The 23,326-nt window shown below is 43.6% G+C and overlaps 1 protein-coding gene across 1 annotated transcript in view; it reads left to right on the forward strand.

Annotated features, from left to right (window-relative positions):
* Positions 1-23,326, forward strand: part of NSG2 (neuronal vesicle trafficking associated 2) — a 63,043-nt gene that overhangs the window by 14,136 nt on the left and 25,581 nt on the right. The window contains exon 3 of the mRNA XM_017535104.1: positions 4,225-4,308. Within this exon, the coding sequence (XP_017390593.1) occupies positions 4,225-4,308 (84 nt within the window). The remainder of the gene's footprint in view (positions 1-4,224; positions 4,309-23,326) is intronic.

Consider the following 23,326-nt stretch of genomic DNA (forward strand, 5'->3'; position numbering starts at 1 on the left):
GCTTTTAGTTTCAAGTAACAGAAAACCCAGCCAAAATTGGATTAAGGCCCAAAGAGTATGTATTTTCTCCCATAACTGTGGAGCCCAGAGTAGGTCTAACTTCAGGCAAGTTGCAATCCCGGGGTAGTATGTCATCTGGACCCAGCTCCATTTCTCTGGGTTCCTCGTGACTCTGTCCTTCTTTTTGTGCTGCCTTTGTTCCTCTCCTGGTTCCCATCAAGGTGGCAACAATTCCAGGACTCAAGTCTTCACCACACCATCCAGAGGAAGAGTCACTCTCATGAAGACCTACAAGGCTTCTTTCATCAAAACACTAGTCAATACTACCTCATAGCTCTTTGGTCCAAACTGGGTAACATGCCCATGCCTGAGCCAATCAAATTGTGTGATCAATAGGATGGTATGCCCTGATTGGCTCAACTTCACTAGGGCCCATTGCTGTCACTAAGGAAGGGGTCAATTCCACCAAACCACATGGCTGCCACAAAGTGAGGCAGGGTGGGTTCCTGAAAGGTATGTCATAGAGCTTTTGGTTGAAGAAGGAGATGGATTTTAGAGAAGCAACCTCAAAATATTTATTACTATGAGAATAAGAATGATATTGCCTGTAATGATTATCCATGGTCTTGTTCTGACAGTAGTATTTTTTAGTTCTGTCTCCTGCCTTAACATGTTGGCTAGAATATAGGATCTTTTAAGTTTACACAGAATAGAAATGGTTTTGAGCTTTTTCAAAAGCTCTGGGAAGGATGTTTATAAAAATAGGAAGAAGGAAAGACTAAGAAGCAAGTACTTCTTAATATATTTTTTAAAATTTTACTAGTCTCTGAGTTTGCTTCTGACATTTGATGTGAAGATGGTCAAGACCAGTCTGAGGACTGTGGATCTAGAAAGGAAGGGATCAAGCCAAGAGGTGACTGAGATAGACTTGGCAATGTGGGAAGATGGACTAGTTTTCTATCACTGTGTGACAAATTACCAAAAATTAAGTGGCTTAAAAACCACAAAGTATCTCACAGTTTTTATAGGTCAGAGGTTGAGCCATAGGCTAGCTGAGTTCTCTGCTCAGAGTCTCATGAGCCTGAAATCAAGGTGTTGGCCAGGCTGCATTTCCACTGACACTTGGGATCCTCTTTCAAGCTCATTTAGGCTATTAGCAGATTTCACTTCCTTGTGGTTGGAGGACTGAGGTCCTGGTTTTCGCTGTTGGTTAAGGGTTGCCCTCAGGTACTAGCTGCATGGCTCTCTTTCACCATGTTGGTTTAATTTTTCAAGGTCAGTGGAGAATCTCTTTCCACTATGTTACCCTGGTGTTTTACAAAGCACAATGTAATCACAGGAGGGACTAGCCCATCATAACCACAGGTTCAGCCCACATTCTAAGGTAGGAAATTATACAGCACATGAACACCATGGGGGAGGACACTTTGGAGCCAAATTAGAATGCTGCCTACCACAAAAAGCAATTATTACCCCAAGGCTTGTGGCTCAGGCTGACCAGGAAATATGTGTATTATATATATTAATAGATATGTTATATATACACACATGCATGGGGAGATAAAATTAAAATTGTAAATTCAGTTTGTGAATATTTCTAAAACTGTGAATTCAGAGAAATAATCAGACATCTAAATTTTCTGTACCACTTCATAATCTGACAGTTGATCTAGTGATATCTGAAATATTTCTAATAACTGGAATTTGTAGAATATACTTTCAGTTCACAAACTACCTGTATATATGTTCTTTCATTAGTTCTATCCTAGAATGCTGTAAATTACTTAGGAGCTTTAGCATTTGCTTTTTTGTTTACATTAGCTTCTGACTCTCACGTTCCCATTGCAGTTCACATGCCAGTAAAGCAGGTCCTTGTAGATCACATGCTATTTCACACTTTTGTTTCTTTGGCTCTGTGGTTCATTTTTCAGAGACTGTCTTTCCTTGTCTCGTCCACCTAGGAAACTTCTATTCATCTTCCAAAACTCTTTTTTTTTAGGCAGATCAGTTGGGGGCATTCTCAAACGGCCTTGTTCTTGAGACCTCCTTGTGTTGCTCTTGATAGGCTGGGTAGGGTGACCCTGCAGGCCGACAGGTGCAGTGCTCCATTCTACAGCTGCCTCAGACATCTATGGAAGATAATGTGATAGTACCCAGATGTTATTGGATTAATGTTCTGAATGTCTAACTTACATCAACTCATTTGTGCCTCTCAGCAATCCAATGAGGTGGTCATGGTGATTTCCCCATTTTATAAATAAGAAAACCAAGACATGGAAGGCTTCACCAACTCATCCAAGGTCACCAGCTAGTAAGTGGTGGAGCCAGGATTTGAACCCAGCCCACACTTGTACTCTCCCTACAATATTGACATTATTGGTATCTGCTTCATCATGCAGAATTAAGTGAGATAAAGCATGCCAAATGCTCAATACCTGCTGTATAGTAAGTGCACAAAGTATGAGAATTATTTTTCTTATCTGTGGTACAAGAACTTCTGTTTTCCTATTCTTTGGCCTAGAGGGTAGGAAGAAAATAAAATAACAGAGCATCCTCTGTCCCCCTCCCCCATAAGCTCTCATTCATATTTGGCTGTATCGCTTCCCTGTTTAAGGAAGCCAGGGGCTCTCTTTTTGTTGTTTGGAGAGACAGACTGCAAAGAGAGTGGGATACAGCAGCAGAATTTCCATCTGGAAATGGGCTCTAGCGGTCAGAGAGGGTGGGGTGCTGATGGCCAGGGGCCCAGCCATAGGTGAGCTGGGTTTAGGTGCCACCTGGTAGGCGTTCGATGTATGGTAGCGCCATCCCCATCCCTTCTTTTTGAGCTACATTGAGTCCATGGCATGCCTCACATATGTTAAAGGGCATTCTTCATAGAAGAATTCTTGCTCTAGTTAATACACTTGGCTATTGTCTCCAGGGAAAGTTGGTGGGCGTTTTCAGTGAAAATTCTGTTAATTTAAGCTATAATGGTAAGTAGGAGCGATCATGGAGAGAAGATTGCTTCATTTTGGCTGTGTGATCCTGGACAAGTGACTTAGCATCTCTGAGCTTGAGTTTCCTTGTTAGGAGGTTGGAAATCATAGTGATAGGTAGCTAAGGCATATGAAGTGATTGATCTAGTTCCGGCACATAATAAATGGTTCAAAAATATTGCTCATTATCAGCTCACTTAATTCTCAAAGCAACCTTATAAAATAGGGATATGATTAGGATTATTGTCCCTATTTTACAGGTGAGACACTGAGGCGTAGACAGCTTCTATGTTCCTCATGGCACTGCAGCACTTGGCAGTAGTTATTGATTATCTGTCAGGCTTCTTTTCTTTCACTTTGCCTGCACAGTGGGATGGAGTTACATAAATGTCTTGTCAGGTTGACAGCATATCTTGATAGGATGTTAACCACCTCTGCAAAAGTATTCAGATTCTAGAAAATAAGATGATACAACAGATTCAATAGAACCTTATATTTTTCTTCTCACAAGTCCCCAAATCAAATTGGATCTAAGGGTGTGCGCAAAGATTTAGAAACAGAATCTTCATCATAACTTTCTATTTTATTTTAACTTATTGATATATTTATTTAATTGTTGTGGGTACATGGAAGGTGTATGTATTTTTGAGGTACATGAGATATTCTGATACAGGCATGCAATGTGAAATAAGCACATCATGGAGAATGGGGTATCCATCCCCTCCATTTATCCTTTGAGTTACAAACAATCCCATAACTTGTTTATATAACCAAACTGTGGAAGCAACTTAAATGTATAACAGTTATAGATTTATTGGATCAGTTGTAGTAAATACATGCAGTGAAATGTTATACTATACCGAAAGGCAAAATAAAATCATGTATTTGTTTACATTGGAAAGTTGGAGACAAATATGGTGTTGTATGATAAAAACAAGTTTTAAACTATAAAGTATGAATTCATCTTATAAAATACGTATTTTCATAAATAGTAAATATATAACAATATATACATACATAAGCCTACAAAAATATCTAAAAAGGTGTAATCAAAATTGTTACCTAGGATTGTCCCTGTTGGAATGGGGAAGTATTATGAGTAATTGGAATTTTCTGTTATGTGTGTTTGAAGGGGGTTCTTTATTTTTTTGATCTTTATGTCACATGTAATAAATTCTGGTTACTAAAAAAAGGGAAGGAAAATGTTTTAAGTCTCCATACACGCTAACACACTGGTTGAATCTTTCAGGTGATTGTGAAGACAAGAACGGAGTATCAGCCGGAACAGAAGAACAAAGGGAAGTTCCGGGTGCCGAAAATCGCTGAATTTACGGTCAGTTTCTTGGTAGTGTAATAGAAAGAGTAAAGGTGGGGCTGGCTCCAGCCAGCTCAGCACACTCGTGCTTAGAGCAAGCACTGCTGTGGTTGGGGAAATGACGCAGGCTATTTCTGGAGGATTTCTTGAAGCCATACAGTCTGGGTCACTGAGTTTAATCTAATAAGAACTCTGCCTCTGAGGTCTATCATACTCTCGTGTACTCCGGAATGTTCTGATAAATCTCATAATTGATAAATGCCTCTTTTATTCCTTCTCCTTTCTCCTGTTCCCTTCCTCCTGCTTTTCCATCGCAAGATCTAAATGCAGTAAGTAACTCAAATTTTAGTCTGTTGTTGCAACAAATATGGAGAAAGGGGGAAAGGGGAAGAAAACCTGGCTTTTTGGTGGTGAAATCCTAATGGTTGACTTCCCATTTCTTGGTGGAGGGGGCTTGAGGAGCACTGGGTTATGTTGCAGCTATGATGAATTGCATGAAGGAGCAACTATGTGTGTTCTGTGAGGGTGAAAGAGGAACCCCAGGGAATGCCCTGAGGAAGCCACTCAGGAGCTGAGGTGGGTGGGGAAGTGGGTGTGAAGCAGGTACAAAGGTGCTGGGAGGTGAGGAGAGTGCAGCTTATGCAAAGGCCCTGAGGCTAGCCCCAACGCTGAATAGAAATAAGGATGGTGAGGCCAGGCTCTAGGAGGGCGTGGAGAGCAGACACAGCTGAGGCAAAAGATGTGGATGGAGGGCAGACAGTTTCAGGCATCGAAAGGCTGTATGAAGACATTTAGGGTTTAATACTAAAAGCAACAGGAAGCCTCTGAAGGACTTTAGGAAGAGAAGGGACATGATTGAATTTGGGTTTTGGAAAGCATGCTGGCGGTTACATGGCTAATGGAGCGTAGCGGATGAGAGGGAATGTGGGGGCACTATTAGGCTACTGCAGTCAAGTGAAAAAACACAAAAAAACGGTAGCGGATCAGATAAGAGTGACGAGTGAGTGGAGAGATGCAGGCAGACCTGAAATATTTAGGAGGCAAAAATCAACCCTGGGGGCAGTAGAACACATGGTCCTGTGGATGGACAATGCGGCAGCCTGGCTGGGCTTGAGCCTCGGTTCCGCCTTATTTGAGCTGTGTGGCCACAAGCAAGTCACCAAATCTCACTTATCAAATCAAGACAATAGTAGGGTTGCTGTGAAGATGAAGTACAAAGTACATGCAAAGCACTCGGATCTGTATAGGATAAGTGCACAGTTAATAGTAGCCTTTTTGTGTCAACTGTGACTGGGAGCTTTGAAAGTGAATGTGACTCTTGGTTGGTTATCCGGGAATTGAAGTGTATGCAGGGAGAAACATACAGGTTTATTTCTATCTTTGACTAGCTTTCCTCCTGCTAAATCAATACTGAAGCAGCTGAGTATGTGGCCCAGGGGAGGAGTGTGGTCCCTCTGTGTGCATCCCCTGGAATGTGGAACTTCCTTAGATGCCACCCTCCTCTCGGAGAGCAGGGGCTGCTCTTACTGTTTATTGTACTTTCAGTGTCGGTCACACAGCACAGGCCCAGTGAAAGTGGACCAAGACCTAGCTGCATATAAGTACTTGGAGGAATAAGCAGGTACCTGCATGAATGAACACGGCTTGCAGGAGAGGCCTGGGGTATCTTGGTGCACCAGGCCACGGGGTCAAGTTGACCTGTCTTCCTGGCAAGTGGTCACAATATTCCAAGATTCACAAATAAGAATGTTTACTGCAGTACTATCTATAAAATCACAGTATTAGAAACTCGACTTTCAACAACTTTCTTGTGATTTTATAAATGAGAACACATCCATAGGATGAACTACTTTACAGCTTTAGAATCACCTTTTTTTCCTCAGAGAGTAGTTGTCTCTGAATTATACATTTATGAGATAGCTTCGTCTAATTCTTTTCTATGCTTTCTAAATGTTATGCAACATGCACTTAATTATTTCAATAATCAGACAAAAATGAGAATTACTTTTAAGTGTGCTTAAAACAAACAAATAGAGTGTTAAGAGTTTTAAATGAAATTATCCTTTATCCAGCAGTCATTTGAAATGATGGCGATGAAGTGCAATAAATTGGGCAAATACTTAGAGAACGTTGAGTGAGTAAAGCAGAGATTAAAATTGTGTGCTTTCTAGGATTGGAGCTATGAAAAACTACAAACACAGAGGAACAACAACATGGAAATAAATGTATTAATATTAAAATGCTGTCTATGGCTGTGTTCTTAGCAGTGAGGTAGGGCCATGGTTATTTTTTGTCTTCTTTGACAACTTTTGGTGATGTGGCTATTTTATCATATCTAAATGAGAGATTGATATAATCCCCTATGGCTTGGAGAGGTGACATAACATGCTTACCCACCAGCGAGTGGCAGAGCCAGTGTGCACAGCCAGGGCCTGGTGGCCTCTCTGCTCAGCCGTGATGCCTACAGTAGGTAACTGCTGGGTAGAACAGGAATGAGTCAGCTAAGTCAGAAATGAGTCAGCTGGGTCAGGGACCAGGGTCTGTAGAGGTTCTCCACCGCCACGCAGTTTGACTCAATGAGTCCTGGGGGTCAGAAAAGAAGGGCTTTGTGGTTCAGGGGCAGCCCTGACTGTCAGGTGTGGGCAGAGGTGGACCTGCACTTGGAACAAAATGGAAGGAATGGAACAGATTCTCTTATGCTTATATAAAGCTGCAAGCATTAATTAGCCTGGTTTTTCGCTTTGTTAAAGAGAGCTCTCTCTGAGCCCCTTGAAGGATGCACCTGCAGGTGCAGGGGTGGACACAGGGAGTCTAGGGAGGAGGCGTGGAAGTAATTAAGAAGAGTCTGAGGGTCTGAGCTGAGTCAGCTTGCTGGAACTCAGGATCCAGGGGGGCTGTTATGGAGGTGGAATTTACAGGACTTGCTCCTGGTTGGAGGAAGGGCACTGGGGGACTCCTTGGTGTTTGGCTTGTCTACCTGCTGTGGAGGTAGGGAGCTGGGGAGATGCTCTGATATGAGGTGCCTGGAGGCCATGGGCGGGGAGGGGGAAGATAGGTGGTCTGGCTACCCTTGGAACTAACAGGCTTGGGGATCAGGATGGAGATTTCCACTGGAGAACCAGGGCTGGCGTCAGGGAATTTACAGTTAGAGAGCTTGGTGCTGTTACACAGTCAGTGGGTTGCCCTGGGGCAACCTGCAATTATAATGCCTGGGGCTGAGAGAACCTTAGGAACTGCAAAGGTGCACCCCTTCTCATTCCAGTCCCTTCATGGAACTGGGACAGCTTGTGATTTGAATTTCAAAATTAACCTGGAGAAAGCAGTTTATAGTAATTATACTGTAAGAGAGAAAAGAAAGGAGTAGGGTGGGGAGAGATGAATAGAGAAAGATGAACTGAAAGAATTGTCTGGAATTTTTGTCATTTCTGAAACTAAGGAGGCCCTGTAGCCATTGGAAAGAGCCACAGACTTGAAAGATTTTCATCAGAGTTATGTGAGAAAATGGGAACATGCAGAGAAAAAAAAAACCCTCCTTCTTTCTTAATCTGAGAGGGAAGAGTTCTCTAAAATTGATTTTGCTATGGAAGGTGCTGGTGCTGTGGAAGGTGTTGGTGCCATGTTGGGCGTGCTAGTGTTATGGTGATCCTGGTGCTGTGGAAGGTGCTGGTGCTATGGAGGATGCCGGTGCCATGGTGATCCTGGTGCTATGGAAGGTGCTGGTCTCATGGGGATCCTTGTGCTGTGGAAAGCGCTGGTGCTGTGGAGGGTGCTGGTGTTTTGGTGATCCTGTTGCTATGAAGAGTGTTGGTATCATGGTGATCCTGGTGCTGTGGAGGGTGCTGGTGTTTTGGTGATCCTGTTGCTATGAAGAGTGTTGGTATCATGGTGATCCTGGTGCTATGGAGGGTGCTGGTGCTGTGGAAGGTGTTGGTGCTATGGAGAGTGCTGGTATCATGGTGATCTTGGTGCTGTGGAGGGTACTGGTGTCACAGTGATCCTGGTGTTATGGAGGATGCTGGTGTCATGGTGACCCTGGTACTGTGGAGAGTGCTGGTGTTATGGTGATCCTGGTGCTGTGGAGGGTGATTGCATCATGGTGATCCTGGTGCTATGGCGGGAGCTGGTGCCAAGGAGAGTGCTGGTGCTCTAAAGGCCACTGGTGCTCTGAAGGTTGCTGTGCTATGGAAGGTGCTGGTGCTGTGGAGGGTACTGGCGCTATAGAAGGTACTTATGCTACTCAACTCTTTTATAAGTTGAGTACTTATGCTACTCAACTCTTTCTGCTACTCAACTCCCAGTGATACCTTGTTTCTCTTTCTGTGCCAGGTTCACTAGCCTTCCTGTCAATGCTGAAAACCTCTCAATAAAAAAAAAAAAAAAAAAGAAGAAGGTACTTATGCCATGCTGCCAGGCCTGGTTGTTTCTAGGTTAGTCCATGAGTTGGAGCTGAGCCTGGGTTTGGAACTCATTGGTGCTAAGCTGTGGAGATGCACAACTGTCCTCCAGGGAGACACTTGGGCTTGAGGCTAGGCTCACCTGGGCATCTTAGATATTGGCTTTGCCATACCTTAGCTACATAGCCTTGGGAAAAATCTCTTCACTTCCGTGCTCCCAATTTTTTCATTAATAAAACCAGACAATCATAGTGAATAGTCTAAGTCTTTGGTGCACTCTAGGGGTTTAATAAATGATCATTTTATTTCCTTCCTATTCATGTCTTTTTATTTCCTCTTGTGTTCTTAGCTTCCTGTCTAATTAGCTGGATTTTGTCTGTTGGTTGGGATCTGGGCCTCTCTTTGCAGGCTTTTCTCCCTGGAAATGTGCTGGGAGGAACATTTCAAGGGGTAGCCGGCTCAGTGTCAGGATTCATGAGCGGTCTCTGGGTTTTCACAATGATTCCTGGAGGCACATGTTTGCTTGTTGGTAAGGGCAGGTCATTTTATTTCATTTTTTTAGACAGGGTCTCACTCTGTCACCAAGGCTGGGGTGCAGTGGTATGATCATGGCTCACTGCAGCCTTGACTTCCGAGGCTCAAGTGATCCTCCCACCTTAGTCTCCTGAACAGCTGGGACTGCAGGCACATGCCACCATGCTCAGCTAATTTAAAAAGTTTTGCTTTTTTGCTAGAAATAGGGTCTAACTTTGTTGCCCAAACTGGTCTTGAATTTCTGGCCTCAAACAATCCTCCTGCCTTGGCCTCCCAAAGTGCTGGGATTACAGGTGTGACCCACTGCACACAGCATGTCCATTTTTTTTTTGTAGGCTATTTTTTAGTACTTCAGTTATAAGATGAATAATAATAATATCTTAAATATGCCTTGACATCTACTTTTCAGCCTAACAACAATCTTGGGAAGTAGGTACTTTTTACAGATGAGGAAACTGATGCTCAGAGAAGTGAGGTGACTTCCCCAAGGTCGCTTAGCCAGGAAGTGTTAGAATAAAATGCGAACCCAGTTCGATGGCTCTGTATCCCATTCTCTCTGCCACAACTTGATGTCACCCTGCCATTGTCCTGGCCAAGCTGTGGCCTTCCTGCTTTCTTTGTCTCCCTCCATTTTCTTCTTTGTCGTTATTAATATTGGTTCCAGGCTGGGCTCAATACTTGTAGCTGGGAGATACAAAGTTGGATAAAACAAAACCCCTGCCCTGAAGGAGCTTGCAAGTGTGTGGATTAGACAAGAAACATTTCTGTGCAGCTTTTCAGTTATACTTTTTCTGGAGTCAGCAACTCCAGGATCCCTTGCTGATCCTCTTAGCTGGATTTGGGCCCTCCTCTGGGGTCTGCAGGGTCACATGGAGGCCTCCTTTCCCATTGTCCTCTGCCTGGCTGATACTGCACTTGCAGACCCCTCTGATCCCTGGAGGGTAGGGAGGTGACTGGTGCATCTCTGTGTTCCCAGTTCCCAGCACAGGCCTGGCATGGAGTAGGCTTTGGGTGCACTGCATTGTGGGGCCCATCTCTTGGGATGATCTCAGGAGCATCCCTGACCCCACATCCTGATCCAGCATTCAGAGAATCTGCCTTATTAGGCTCTGGACAGGGCCAGCTTAGAGTGGAGGGCATGCAGGCACTTGGGGAAGGATCCTGAGAATGCCTGCGGACCAGACATAGAGCACATCCAGTGGAGAGAAGCTGCAGAGGGATGGGTGCCTTAGCCCAAAGGGGCCAGAGCTCACCATTCTCTCATTAAAATGAGGTGGGACCAGGAACTGAAAATGAGAGGGCCAGTCATTTTTAAAGAATCAGTGTCAGTGGGCTATTATTAAAACAAACAGCAACAAGCAAAACAAAAATAAAACCCCAGTTGAAATTTCAGGCTAACATTAGAACATGTGGATTTTTTGTTGTTTCATCCGTTCATCAATCCATTCCACTCTGGGCCCCTGCCTGTGACTGGTGCTTTGTGTGTGCTACCCTGCTGAATGGTCCCAGTGCGCCAGGCTGGTGGGATTATTACCCTATTTGCACGTGATGAACCCAGGCTCAGAGAGTTGGAGTGAGCCATCTGAGGTCCACACCCTGGAGGCTGTGCAGCTGGGCTGCCTGCCTGGGTAGACAGGGTCAGGCAAGGCTACTCAAAGGAGGCTGCCGCTGAGGGAAGGGCATCCCCGGCTACATAGGATGGCATCCCCAGCTACATAGGAATGGCTCCCTGGGGATGTGCTGAGCTCACTTACCTGCCAGTGGCTCCTTCTCCTTTCCTTTCATAACATAGGGCCAAGAAATGGGGACCTTGGCAGCCTGTCTCAAGCCTCAGCACTGTTCACATTCCCTCCAACACTGGCACGGGAAGAGGTAGGGAGAAACACAGAAACCAGCCTCCTCAGTGCTAGCCACCACATCTAGCAGCCACAGAGCCAGGCCACTGTCCCCCTGGAAGTCTCTAGTCATGTCCTTTCTTCCCTGTTCTTACTCCAACACTCTGGTTCAACCCACATCACCGCCTGTCCCAGCCCTCTCTGTGGTCTCTGGCCCCTTTCCTCAGCCCCCTCCAGTGCTTTCTCATCCTCTTTAAAAACACATGCTCCACAATGGCGTTCCTGTGCCTTCATTGCTCACCTGCTTCTCCCATAGATGCCTCCACCTCCTGGAAATACTGCCCCTTTCCTCATGATCCTGTCCGTTTGATGCCCCTCTGACTTTGTCCATGTCTTCCCTTCTAGCTGGATTGCCTTTCCTGCCTGCCATGAGGCCATCTCCCTATTCATCCCTCACCACCCAATAGACATGGCCCGGGCCTGTGCAGTTTTGCCTGCAGTGCCATGCAAAGCCTTTCTTTCCTCCTGTAGGTTCCTGCACTTCCTATAGGACCCTCCATTCTAGTACCAATTAAACAGAGTTGGCATGAGCGACTTACCTACTGGGTCTCCCACTGACTGGACCATTCCTGCTCTTTGAGGCAGGAATGGTGTCTTTTTCTCTGTACCCTAAGAAGCCAGCCAGCATCTGGCCAGGTGAAGCACCAAAAAAATGCCTTTAATAAATGAATAAGGCCAGGCATGGTGGCTCATACCTGTCATCCTGTCGCTTTAAGAGGCCGAGGTGAGAGGATTGCTTGAGCCCAGGAGTTTGAGACCAGTCTGGGCAACATAGCAAAACCCCATCTCTATAAAAATTACAAAAAAAAAAATTAGCTGGATGTGGTGGCACATGCCTGTGGTCTCAGCTGCTCAGGAGGCTGAGGCAGAAGGATCATCTGAGCCTGGGAGGTTGAGGCTGCAGTGAGCCGTGATGGCGCCACTGCACTCCAACCTGGGTGACAGAGTGAGACCCTGTCTCAAATGAATGAATGAATGAATGAATGAATAAGGAGGTGAATGAGCAGAAAAAAAAAAATTCCTCATGGCTGACCAAGAAACTCCATGTTGATCACGCCAACAGCTCTGCCTGCCTTGTTTCCAATATCTTTATTTAAAATCAGAACTCTTTTCTGAACTCTTGCTGATAACACATCCTCATAACTCTCTTTCTGATGCCATATTTCTAAGGAGGTGAGACCACGTTTCTAGCTTCACCATTTGCCCCTACCAATTTTTCATCAAAACTCCAGGGCCTCCATTTCATGGGATTCTAATATTTGCTGACAGCAGCAAATGTAGATAAGAGATTTTACTTTATTTTCTGTTGTCTTGCTTTTTATTGCTCTTTCTCTCTCTCTTTCTTTTTAATATTCAGGAACATTTTTAGGCAAGTTATTAAAAACACTGCCTGCTGGGTTAGGAGCAGAGTCATTATTTGGATGGAGAGAATTTGCACATGAAGACTTGGTGGAGAAGGGCTGCCAGAGTGTTTCATGTTTATTATTTCACTTCTGGCCAGGGTTTTATTGAAAATCAGACTGAAGATGCTGGTCTATGTTTTTGTCTGGGTGCTTTCTCCCAGCTTTATAAGTGTTCTGCTAGAGTGACCTTCAAAAATATATGCTGTTATTAATTGATAGTTGCAAAGCAATTGTGGCTTAATTTTTTTTAACGAAACATTCCTCTAGAAGAGGAAACATGCATGGTGCTGCCTTAGGAGGAGTGTGCATAGGGTTTGATGAGAGACAGGGTGATTCCGTGACCACCCCACAGCAAAAGGATGGGCTTTTATTACCGGCTTTACATTTTCATTGATCCAAACAAACATTGGTAAGTAATTGCCGCAATAAAGCGAGTCACTTGTTAATAAACTTAGTGTAGAAGAAGACTTCTAGGGTGTAGCGAGCACTGTTGTTTCCCATGGGACTCCTGCAGGGGTGGGCTGGAGCAACTCACACCCACTCCTGAGAGCTGATTCTTCCAAGTTTGCAAGCCAGTTGTGAAACTGTTGGAAGCTTGAAATCAATCATGGTGGGAGTATTTACACCGAAATCAGCAAATGCTACAGATCTCCTCCTCTACCCTCAAGAGATGGTTTCTCAGCACACCTCTGTGTGAAAGGCAATATGGAGGAAATACATGGGTTAGGGGTTTGATTCCATGGGTTTGTGAACTAGAACATGTCATTTCAGCTCTCTGAATCTGTGTTTCTCAATCTGCAAGATGGGTGGCTGATGGCTCCATCATAGGCCTACCGTGAGGCAATGTAAGTAAACACAGTTGTTCCATGATGGCTCGATAAACTTGAGCTCCCTCTTGTTGCTGCATGGTAGTTTCATTTCTGGGAGTGGGGTCTCTTGCTAGATGGATGCTGCCACCTAGCTTGGGTCTCCAGTGGGAAGCTATGCCTAGTACCTGTGCTCCTCCATCCCAGGGGACAGTGCCCTGGCTCAGTTGCTCCTCCTGGCTTACCCTTCCCACTGTGCCAGCTTCCAGCTTTCCATCTCTGTCCCACCCCTTCACGCACTATGAGCAAAACCAGGTTAGATCATCAGATCACTCTCCTGCTTGAGAAATCTGTGATGTCTCCCTCCTTCCTAGGGGCTGCAGTGTGATGTCCTTAGCACGGCACCGTAGGCTCTTTCAAAGGTGGGCCTTGCTGCTGGTTCCTGTCCCTCTGCCACCACCTTCAGTATTCTGGGGCTCTCATAGCACTGCAAAACTGCCATGCCTTTTCACACCTCTGGCATTGCCCACACAGTGTCCTCTGCCTCCAATGCTGTCCATGTTTTCTGCCTGGAGACCCCACTCAGAGCTAATCTCCCCTGGAACCAGTTCTGGACTCCCCAAGTCACTTTCACACCTGGAAGTCCTGGGATCCCAGCATTACAACATTTCCTTCTCGTTCTGTGCCTCACTGATGACGTGACACACTGGCTTTCCTAGAGTTCTGCTACCCAGCTGGATTGCTGAAGGTGCCACTGAAGAGAGGGCTTCGTAAAGGTTTCTCAGATCCTTGGTTGGAGTAATAAAAGGCAGATGCTCACAGAAAGTAAAACAACATTTAAAAAATAATTATTTGCAATAATAAATAATAACATTTATTTTATTAAACTTCTATTATGTGCCAGGTAGCCTGTCAGTAATTTCCCATCTTGTCTTTATTACAACTCATGAAATAGGCTTATTTTTAATATACAGATGAGAAAGCTGGGATCAGCATGATTAATTAAGCTACTCAGGGTCACACAGCCAATAAGGGGGCAGAGTCAGGCTTTTCTGACCCAGAGGGGTATGTGCACTGACATGTGGTTACGTGTATGTATGTGCATGCATACATGTGTATTCTTTTATCTATACTATCTTCCAAATTGGGAAACCCTGCACATTTGGGGAATTGCCTAAATTAAGCTAAACTGAAATGTGGTTGCAAGAATACTAAAATTCTGCTGCAGATCCCTGTTATTTGCTAAGTGTTAGGTTAATTTTCCTTTGGCTCTCTTGTCTTATTTTTTCTCTTTGAATACGCTGTTTGGCCAAGTCCTGAAAAGGGAAAAAGAGAAGTGACAATTTCCCAAAAAAGAGACACCGTTTTCCTCAGGGTCTGTCATGCCACCTGCTCCACAATCCCAGTCACAAGTCAGGAGGGTTCATCTCCTGACTTCCTTCTCCACTCTCTGGGCCTCTGCTCCTGCAATGCATGATTATATTAAATGTGATTTTTAAAAAGTTGATGATGTTTAAGCTCCTGGAACTGTTAGAAGAAGGCCTCAATAAAGTGACTCTATGTGCAGCTTTTCATGTTGCCCCCAGGTTCTGTAATTATAAGAAAATGAGTTGTTATAGCAACTGCCATGTAGGCTTTGCTTCCTCCTGGAGATGCTGAGCACTCAGCCCTGTGATCCAAGCTACTGGGAGGGAATTTGGTTCTTTAAGGGGTTTCAGCCCTCACTTGGGTGATCATCATTAAGTCATTCTAATTCTCCACAACCTGGACCCAGTTTTACTTTGCAATCTGACAGACCTGGTTTGAATGTTAGTTCTATAACTCACTGGCAAGTCACCTCACCTCCATCAGCCTCAGTTTGTACTTTTGCAAAATGGGGATGCCAGTGCCTACCACTTCAGAGAACCATTGTGACGATGGTGCTTGTGATGTGGCTAGCACAGTGCCTGGCATGTAGTAGCCCCTGATATATATTGGACATACCCCCCCTTAACTTCTTTCACTGGGAGCAAATGAAACATGAAAATGCTAAAAGTAGAGAGGGTAGGTGTTTTCACAGTGTTTGAAAAACTATTGTCATTAATTTGGGTAGCATTTGTGGCTTGAAAACCAGGATGCTAAACAGAAATTCTAGGCTGAATCATGTATAAGACATGAGACAGGGGAAAAAGAGAGATGAAGAAGAGAGAGAAAAAACCTTCATATTAATGACTATTTAACTAAATGAAACTGACTTGAATGGAAACTGCTCCAGTTTCTTTCTATATTGCATTTCTCTGAGACTATGAAAAAAAAATTCTACTTTCTAAAAGAATCTTTTAACTGAGTCAGGAAACCTCGCTTCTGGTCTCAATCTTTGGGCCTCAGTTTGCCCATCTGTAAAATGAGGAAATTGGGTGAGATCATCCCCAAGGGCCCTGGAACAATCGTTCTCAATCAGAGGTAATTTTGTTTCTCAGGGGACACTTGGCAATATCTGGAGACATTTTTGGTTATCACAACTGGAGGTAGGGGTGCTATTGGCATCCAGTGGGTAGAGGCCAGCGGTGCAGCTAAACATCCTGTGATGCGTAGGACAGCTCCTTACAACAAAGCATCGTCCAGCCCCAGATGCCGAGAAGTCTTGCTCTAGAATTTACCAGCATGTTGGCTAGGCCTAGAACCAGAAATGACACCACAGTCACGCCACCAAGATAAGTCAGATTTGTTCGGTATTTCAGTTTCTTATCCTGGCAATCTCCCAGAGATTTGAAGCCTTAGAAAAATTAGAAAAGGTAAAGACAAAAAGACTTCTCAAGGTTGTAGGAAGCTTAGTAAAGATGAGATGGCCACAGGAAGTATGGCGCTGCACGACTCTAAACAGACCCAATATGGTTGTTTGGTGCACAAAGCAAAATGCACTCAATGCAATTCTAGGTCTATAAATAGCTTTATTATTTTTGTGTAGAGGAGGATAAAAACAAATCTTGCAGACATTTCAACTGACCTTCTCATTTCCAGCTCCTGTCTTCGGCTTTGACATGTCAAGCCATAGTCAGCGTGTGTCTCTTCTGAAACTCACAGGCGATCACTTCCTTCCCCTGCTTCAAACCATTCTGGGGCTTTTCTTGGCCGTTAGGGTAAAATCTGAACTCCTTTCCTTGCTATACTTGGTCTTCGAAGACTGTCTCTCGCTCATCTCTTCAGTTTCCTCCCACCAAGCTGAATTACCTGTGGAATTCTCAACACACTGGATCCGATTTAATCTCTACTCCTCCGCTTAGCTGTTCTTTCTGCTCCAAATGCTCGTCTCTCCCCACAGTCTGGTAGCCGCCTATTCATCTCATAAAGCTGGCTGGAACATCACCTCCGGATGTTGCCTTTCCTGGTAACTTTGCCTCTCTTCCCCGTTTTCAGATAGGACTGACCATTTCCTCTGCTGGGGCCTTACTCGCTGGGCAGAGTTGGTCATCTTTCCCTCCTTCATGCAGTTATTTCTTAACCTGCGTCTTTCTGGTCCTATGAAAGCCTGGGCTCATGAGGACAGAAACCGCCATGATTCAGGTGTATAGCTCCTTATGCTTATACATTCTGGGGCTTTGAATACAGCAGGTGATCGGTAACCTTTGTTTTAAAATAAGCATAATATACAAATGTACAACATTCCAACAGCACAGAAAGGCATTTCACTGAGAAATTCAAGTCTCCCTTTCCTTCCCTCATAATTCTCACAAAAAATATCTGTTGTCTATGTCTGTACTCTTCACATTGGAAGCTCCTAGCCACCTGTGGCTAGATACATTTAAATGGATCAAAACAAAATACAATTTAAAATTTAATTTCTCAGCCGCACTAGCTTCATTTCAAGTACTTAGTAGTCATGTGAGCCTAGTGACTGCTGTGTTAGACAGCTCAAATTTAGAGAACATTTCCATCATTGCAGACAGTATGTTAGTCCAGGAGTAGCTTCTTATGTTCTTACATTCTCATCCAGGGACATTTCCTAAAGGACTTTTTTTTTTTTTTTTTTTTCTGAGTCGGAGTCTGGCTCTGTCAGCAGGCTGGAGTGCAATGGTGCGATCTTGGCTCACTGCAACCTCCGCCTCCCAGGTTCAAGCAATTCTCCTGCTTCAGCCTCCCAAATAGCTGGGATTATGGGCATGAACCACCACACCCAGCTAATTTTTGTATTTTTTTAGTAGAGATGGGGTTTCACCCATGTTGGTCACGTTGGTCTTGATCCCTTGACCCCCATGAGCCGCCTGCCTCGGCCTCCCATAGTGCTGGGATTACAGGCGTGAGCCACCGTGCCCAGCCTACAGGTCTTATATGTATAGTACACACACACACACACACACACACACACACACACACTTGATTTCCTTCTTCATCTTCTCAAATGTAACCATTTTATACACATTCTCTTGTACCTTGATTTTTTCTCTTAATATCTCAGAGATCTTTCCACATCAGCAAATTGAGATCCTTTTTGTTCTTGTTAATGACTGTAGACAGAGGATGTTTCATCCTCTTTCTCAATTAGTCCATGATTGTTCTAGCTTCCAGCCTTCTGCTGCTGAAATCATGCTGCAGCTTCCAGCCTTTTGCTGCTGAAATCATGCTGCAGTGAACTTCCTTCCAGTGAACTACACACACTACTACAGTTTGAATGTTTATGTTCTCCCCAAAATTCCTATGTTGAAATGCTAACCCCAACTTGACATTAGGTATTAGGAGGTGGGGCCTTTGGAAAGTGATTAGGTCATTGGGGTGGAGCTCTCATGAATGGGCTTAGTGCCCTTATGACAGAGGCCCCAAGAAGCTTGATCTACCCTTCCACCATGGGAGGGCACAGATAGAGGCACCATCTATGTTACAGAAAGTGAGCCCGTCCCAGATACCAAATCTCCTGGTGCCTTCATCTGAGGTCTCTCAACTTTCAGAACTGTGAGAAATAAATGTGTGTTGTTTCTAAACTACCCAGTCTATGGTATTTTTTGATACCATAGTCCAAATGGACTAAGACACACGCACATACACACATACGTACACACATCCCTTTCATATGTTCTGCAAGTGTACGTGGAGGGCATGAGAGTCTTCAATCTTAAAAAACTTGACAGAGGGTATGTACAGCTTCCATTTTAATTAATAGGTTTTTCCAAATTGCCTTCCAAATACGTTCACTAGTCTATATATACTTCCTCCACAGTGCCTAAGAGTGAGCTACTCCTCCCCATGTGCCAGCACCAGGTTTTAACCAACTCTAAGTCCTACCCATCTGTTAGGTAGAAAATGGCCCCCCCTCTTGAAGTCTGTATATCTTTCTCTCTCTCTCTCTCTTTTTTTTTTTTTTTTTTGAGATGGAGTCTTGTTCTGTCATCCAGGCTGGAGTGCAGTGGTTCGATCTCAGCTCACTGCAACCTCTGCCTGCTGGGCTCAAGCAATTCCTGTCTCCGCTTCCTGAGTAGCTGGGATTAACAGGTACATGCCACCATGTCTGGCCAATTTTTGTATTTTTAGTAGAGACAAGGTTTCGCCATATTGGCCAGGCTGATCTTGAACTCCTGATCTCAGGTGATTCTCCCACCTCAGACTCCAAAAGTGCTGGTATTACAGACAGGAGCCACCATGCTCGGCCGTGCACGTCTTTCATTATCAGTGAGTCTGAGCTTCTTTTCACGTTCTTATTGCCTGTTTGATCTTTGGTTCTTTTCTGGAAATATTCTTACCTGGTTGGATCATTTGTTCATTCCTCCTGATTTGCGTGGCTACCTCCCAAAGCCACAGATTTAGTTTTTCTCCCTTGTTTGGTATTTCCTCAGTCTTCCTTTGCCTTTTGGTTTTGTTTATGGTATAACTGCTTTTTTCATTCTACAAGATTTCTAACTTGTGCTTTAACTCAAATTAATCATGGACTCTAGAAGGCACGAGGGAAAATACTGATATATTTGACTCTAAAAATTAAGCTTTTCTCCCAACCTAAATTTATGTTTTCTTCTGGTGCTTTTATGATTGTGTTTTATAGGTTACAATTTTGATTCATCTGGAATTTGTCTCTGTGTAAAGAGTGAGCTGGGAATCCAAGTTTATCTCGTTTTGAATGGCAGTTTGTCAGGTGTTCTAAGATCATTTATGAATCCTTTCCTTCTCTGACTTGATATGCAACCTTTTAAAAAAGGTACCACATTTCCATATGGGTTTCAGTCTACTTCTGTTCTCTCTTTCCTTCTATTGATCTGACAGTTTTTTGTTATTACATACCAAATTCTTTCAATTACAGCTTTGTTATACGTCTTTATATCTGTGTAAATTACTCTTCTCTCATTCCTTTCACTCTTTAGAAACTCCTTACCCATTCTTGCGTTTTGCTTTTGCAGGTAAATATGCATATAAAATATGTATATAAAATAAATATATGTACATATAAATATATGTTATATATAATATTATATATAACTCTATGTATAAATAACCTTATTATATATAACCATATATATGTTTATATTTTGCTACTGTTACTTTTTACTTGGGTTACATAAATTTATGAATTTCAATTTGAGGAGATACTGCATCTTTGCAATATTGAGATTTTCTTTCTTTTTTTTTATTTTTGAGAGAGAGCCTTCTTCTGTCACCCAGGCTGGAGTGTAGTGGTGCGATCTCAGCTCACTGCAACCTCCACCTCCTGGGTTCAAGTGATTCTTGTGCCTCAGCCTCCCAAGTAGCTGGGATTGCAGGTGCACACACCACCACGCCTGGCTAATTTTTGTATTTTGTCATACAAATGAGGTTTCGCCATGTTGGCCAGGCTGGTCTTAAACTCCTGACCTCAGGTGATCTGCCCGCCTTGGCCTCCCAAGGTGCTAGGATTACGGGCGTGAGCCACTACACCCGGCCTAAAATATTGAGATCGTCTATCCAGAAACAAGATTGCATTTGTTGAAGACTTTCATCACTTTCCGTTGAGCTTTAAGATCATTTTCGCAATTCTTGTTAAACTTATTCTAAAGTATTTTATCTTTATTGTTGTTGTTGTTGCTATTGTAAAAGGAATCTTCATTATTTTTTCTAACTAGGTATTATTTTTACTCAATAAAAATGCTTTTGAATTTTGTATATTTATTCGCCACTAGGCAGCTACCAACTTGTCTTATTGTTTCTAGTAATTTGTTTAAAATTTTGATTCTTTGCATTTACAAAGAATATACAATTGTTTCATCTGCCCTAATTCTAATATTGCTTCTCTTTTTCTGTTATTTAGTTTTCTTATGTTATTTCCTCTTGGCAATTTTTAGATTTCTGATGTCATTTTCTATTTAATTGCAGTGGTCAGTGCTTTCGGATTTGCTATGTCTAGTGTTTTAGCATTTACATTTTGATGGTTTTCTTCCCCCCAAATGCCCTTTCCGCATTTATGGACATGGCGATATGGTTTGACTTCTTTGACTCAGCATTATGGTAAATTATACTAATATATTTTCAGATATTAAGCCATTCTTACATGTTCTCATTTGATCGTGGTGTACCATGGAGTTCTGTTTGCTAATACATTACTGTATTTAATTTTTTTTTTTTTTCTTTTTGAGACTGAGTTTTGCTCTTGTTGCCCAGGCTAGAGTGCAATGGTGTGATCTTGGCTCACTGCAACCTCCACCTCCTGGGTTCAAGCTATTCTCCTGCCTCAGCCTCCTGAGTAGCTGGGATTACAGGCATGCACCACCATGCCCGGCTAATTTTATATTTTTAGTAGAGATGGGGTTTCTCCATATTGGTCAGGCTGGTCTTGAACTCCCAACCTCAGGCGATCCACCAGCCTCGGCCTCCCAAAGTGCTGGGATTACAGGTGTGAGCCACCGCACCTGGCCTGTATTTAAAATTTTTGCTTTATTAATATTGTGAGGTTGTGTTGAGTTTTACTTTTTCTGCTGTCTTCAGTTAGGTCTGGTATTCATGTCATTCTGCCTCTGTGAAAAGAATGTACATGCATTTTTCTTTCTCCATGTTCTGGAAAATTTGAGAGTAGAGAAATAATCTGTTTATTTATGTATTTTTTAAAAACAGAATTAACCCACAAAATTATCTTAGTATTTGGAAAAACGTGGGTAGTTTTCAGTAAGTATATGAAGAATTAATACACAAATACATTTCATTTGTGCCCGGCCACCTCTCTAAAGCTTTGAAAGATTCTGTTTAGAAATTTACCCATTGCCGTTCTCTTAATTGTAACTTCCTTCAGCAATTTATCTCAGAGTGACCCAATTCAGTCAATAAGTGTTTATAGAATAGCTTCCATGTCCTGAGTGTTGGGGTAGACGGTGTGGGTGATTCATGGAAGTACAAGATGTGGCCTACAATTTAATGTTCCCAGGGTGCTGACATAAAGCTGAAGCTTCCATTTATGTGAATTGGTTTTAGAGCAGTATCATTTATCATTGAATATTAATGGAGCAGTATTTGCAGATTACCCTATAGGCTTAAATTAGTCATCCTTGGATCTAGGGTATAGTAGCTCACTCCAGGCTGCACACACTGAGCCAACACATCATCTTCCCTTCTTACGTCTGAGTCTGGCTTCCATCTCTGCTGCCGTTCTGCAGAATAGAGCACATTGTTCTGTGGGGGCGTGGCTCTGCCACTGGCTCCCTGTGTGACTCACTCCTCTTCCATGAGTTTGGGTCTTTTACCTGTAAGAAGGAGACACTGATCTTATTTTGTCATACTTAGATACTATATGTAAAGCATCAAAACACATTTGGCACCCGGAAAATCGACATTTACCTCCTTGTTTTGGTATCTCCCAAAATACCTAGCTGAGTACTGGGCTATGAAGTACTATGGGGTATGGGATACTTGTTCAGGCCTAGATTATTTTTAGAGCCCCTGACTGGTCTTCCTACTCCCCAGATCCACTCCTTCCAATTCAGTTTCCATCCAAGCTCAAAGTAATTTTAAAAACACCAATGGACCATGTCCATGAATGTCGGATGTTAAAGACCCACGAGGTCTCTAGTGCCCCCAGTAAACTGTTCAGTCTAAACCTTATGCTCCTTCCTTAGGCTTCCTCTGCTTACCATTCAAGACTTGTCTTTCCCTGTCATGTGCCACCCCAATGTCCACACCTTGGTGCAGGCTCTTCTTTCCACCTGGATCCCCCTTTTACTCTCTCCTTCCAGGCTGGCCCAGGAGCCCCACTCCCCAGTGCCATCTCTATCACATCACTTCTCACCTTGCCTTCTGTGAGTCTCTCCTGAGAGCAGACACCACGTATGTGTCATCCATGTATCCCATGTGTCTGGCCCAGGGACAGCAAAGGGCTAGGTGTTCAGCTTGTATCTATTGTCCAGTGAACAATTAGACTTTGGCTTACATGGTAAAATTTGAATAAGATTTTCTCCGTTTTAGTTCTCTGGGGATCCCTGGGGTAAATTGTTCTTTATAACAGAAATGAGGCCAGGAAAATCAATTGTGTTTCTTGGCTGCAGGAGAAGACGGAACAGCGTGACTTTCCTGAATGTCTCAGGGCACAGCACTATAACAGGGTGGCAAGAGGTGGACTGCGCTGGAGGCCCCTTTCAGTCTTACGTGCATTTCAAGCTGAGCTCCAGCGAGAACTCACCATTCAGCTGCCCACTGCTCATGAAATTCAGGAGCTGGAGTGTTTGCAAAGCTTCCTTGCACACCTCCTTTCTTCTTTTTAGTAGTATTGAGCTAGTTGGGCAGCTGCTTGGTTGCTGATGATTTTAGAGTTAAACACCCACACTCCAAGATGCTGCCTTCAATAAGTGGAGGGAGAACAAAAGGCCACAAAAAAGACAGGAGAACGAACATTGATCCAGCATCTTCTGGGTTCTAGGCACAGTGCCTGCTGCATTTGTCTACTTCCTTGACTTGCATAACTGCCCTGTGATGGGGACATTATTGTAATCACTCCCTTTGTACTGAAGATAGAACGGAGAATGAAAGAGAGGTGACCTGTACAAGGCCACATGCGTTAGATAGGGGCCATTTGTGTGTCTTCTGAG

Source organism: Cebus imitator, unplaced genomic scaffold (genome assembly GCF_001604975.1).
Source record: "Cebus imitator isolate Cc_AM_T3 unplaced genomic scaffold, Cebus_imitator-1.0 Scaffold91, whole genome shotgun sequence".
NCBI classification, from domain to species: domain Eukaryota; kingdom Metazoa; phylum Chordata; class Mammalia; order Primates; family Cebidae; genus Cebus; species Cebus imitator.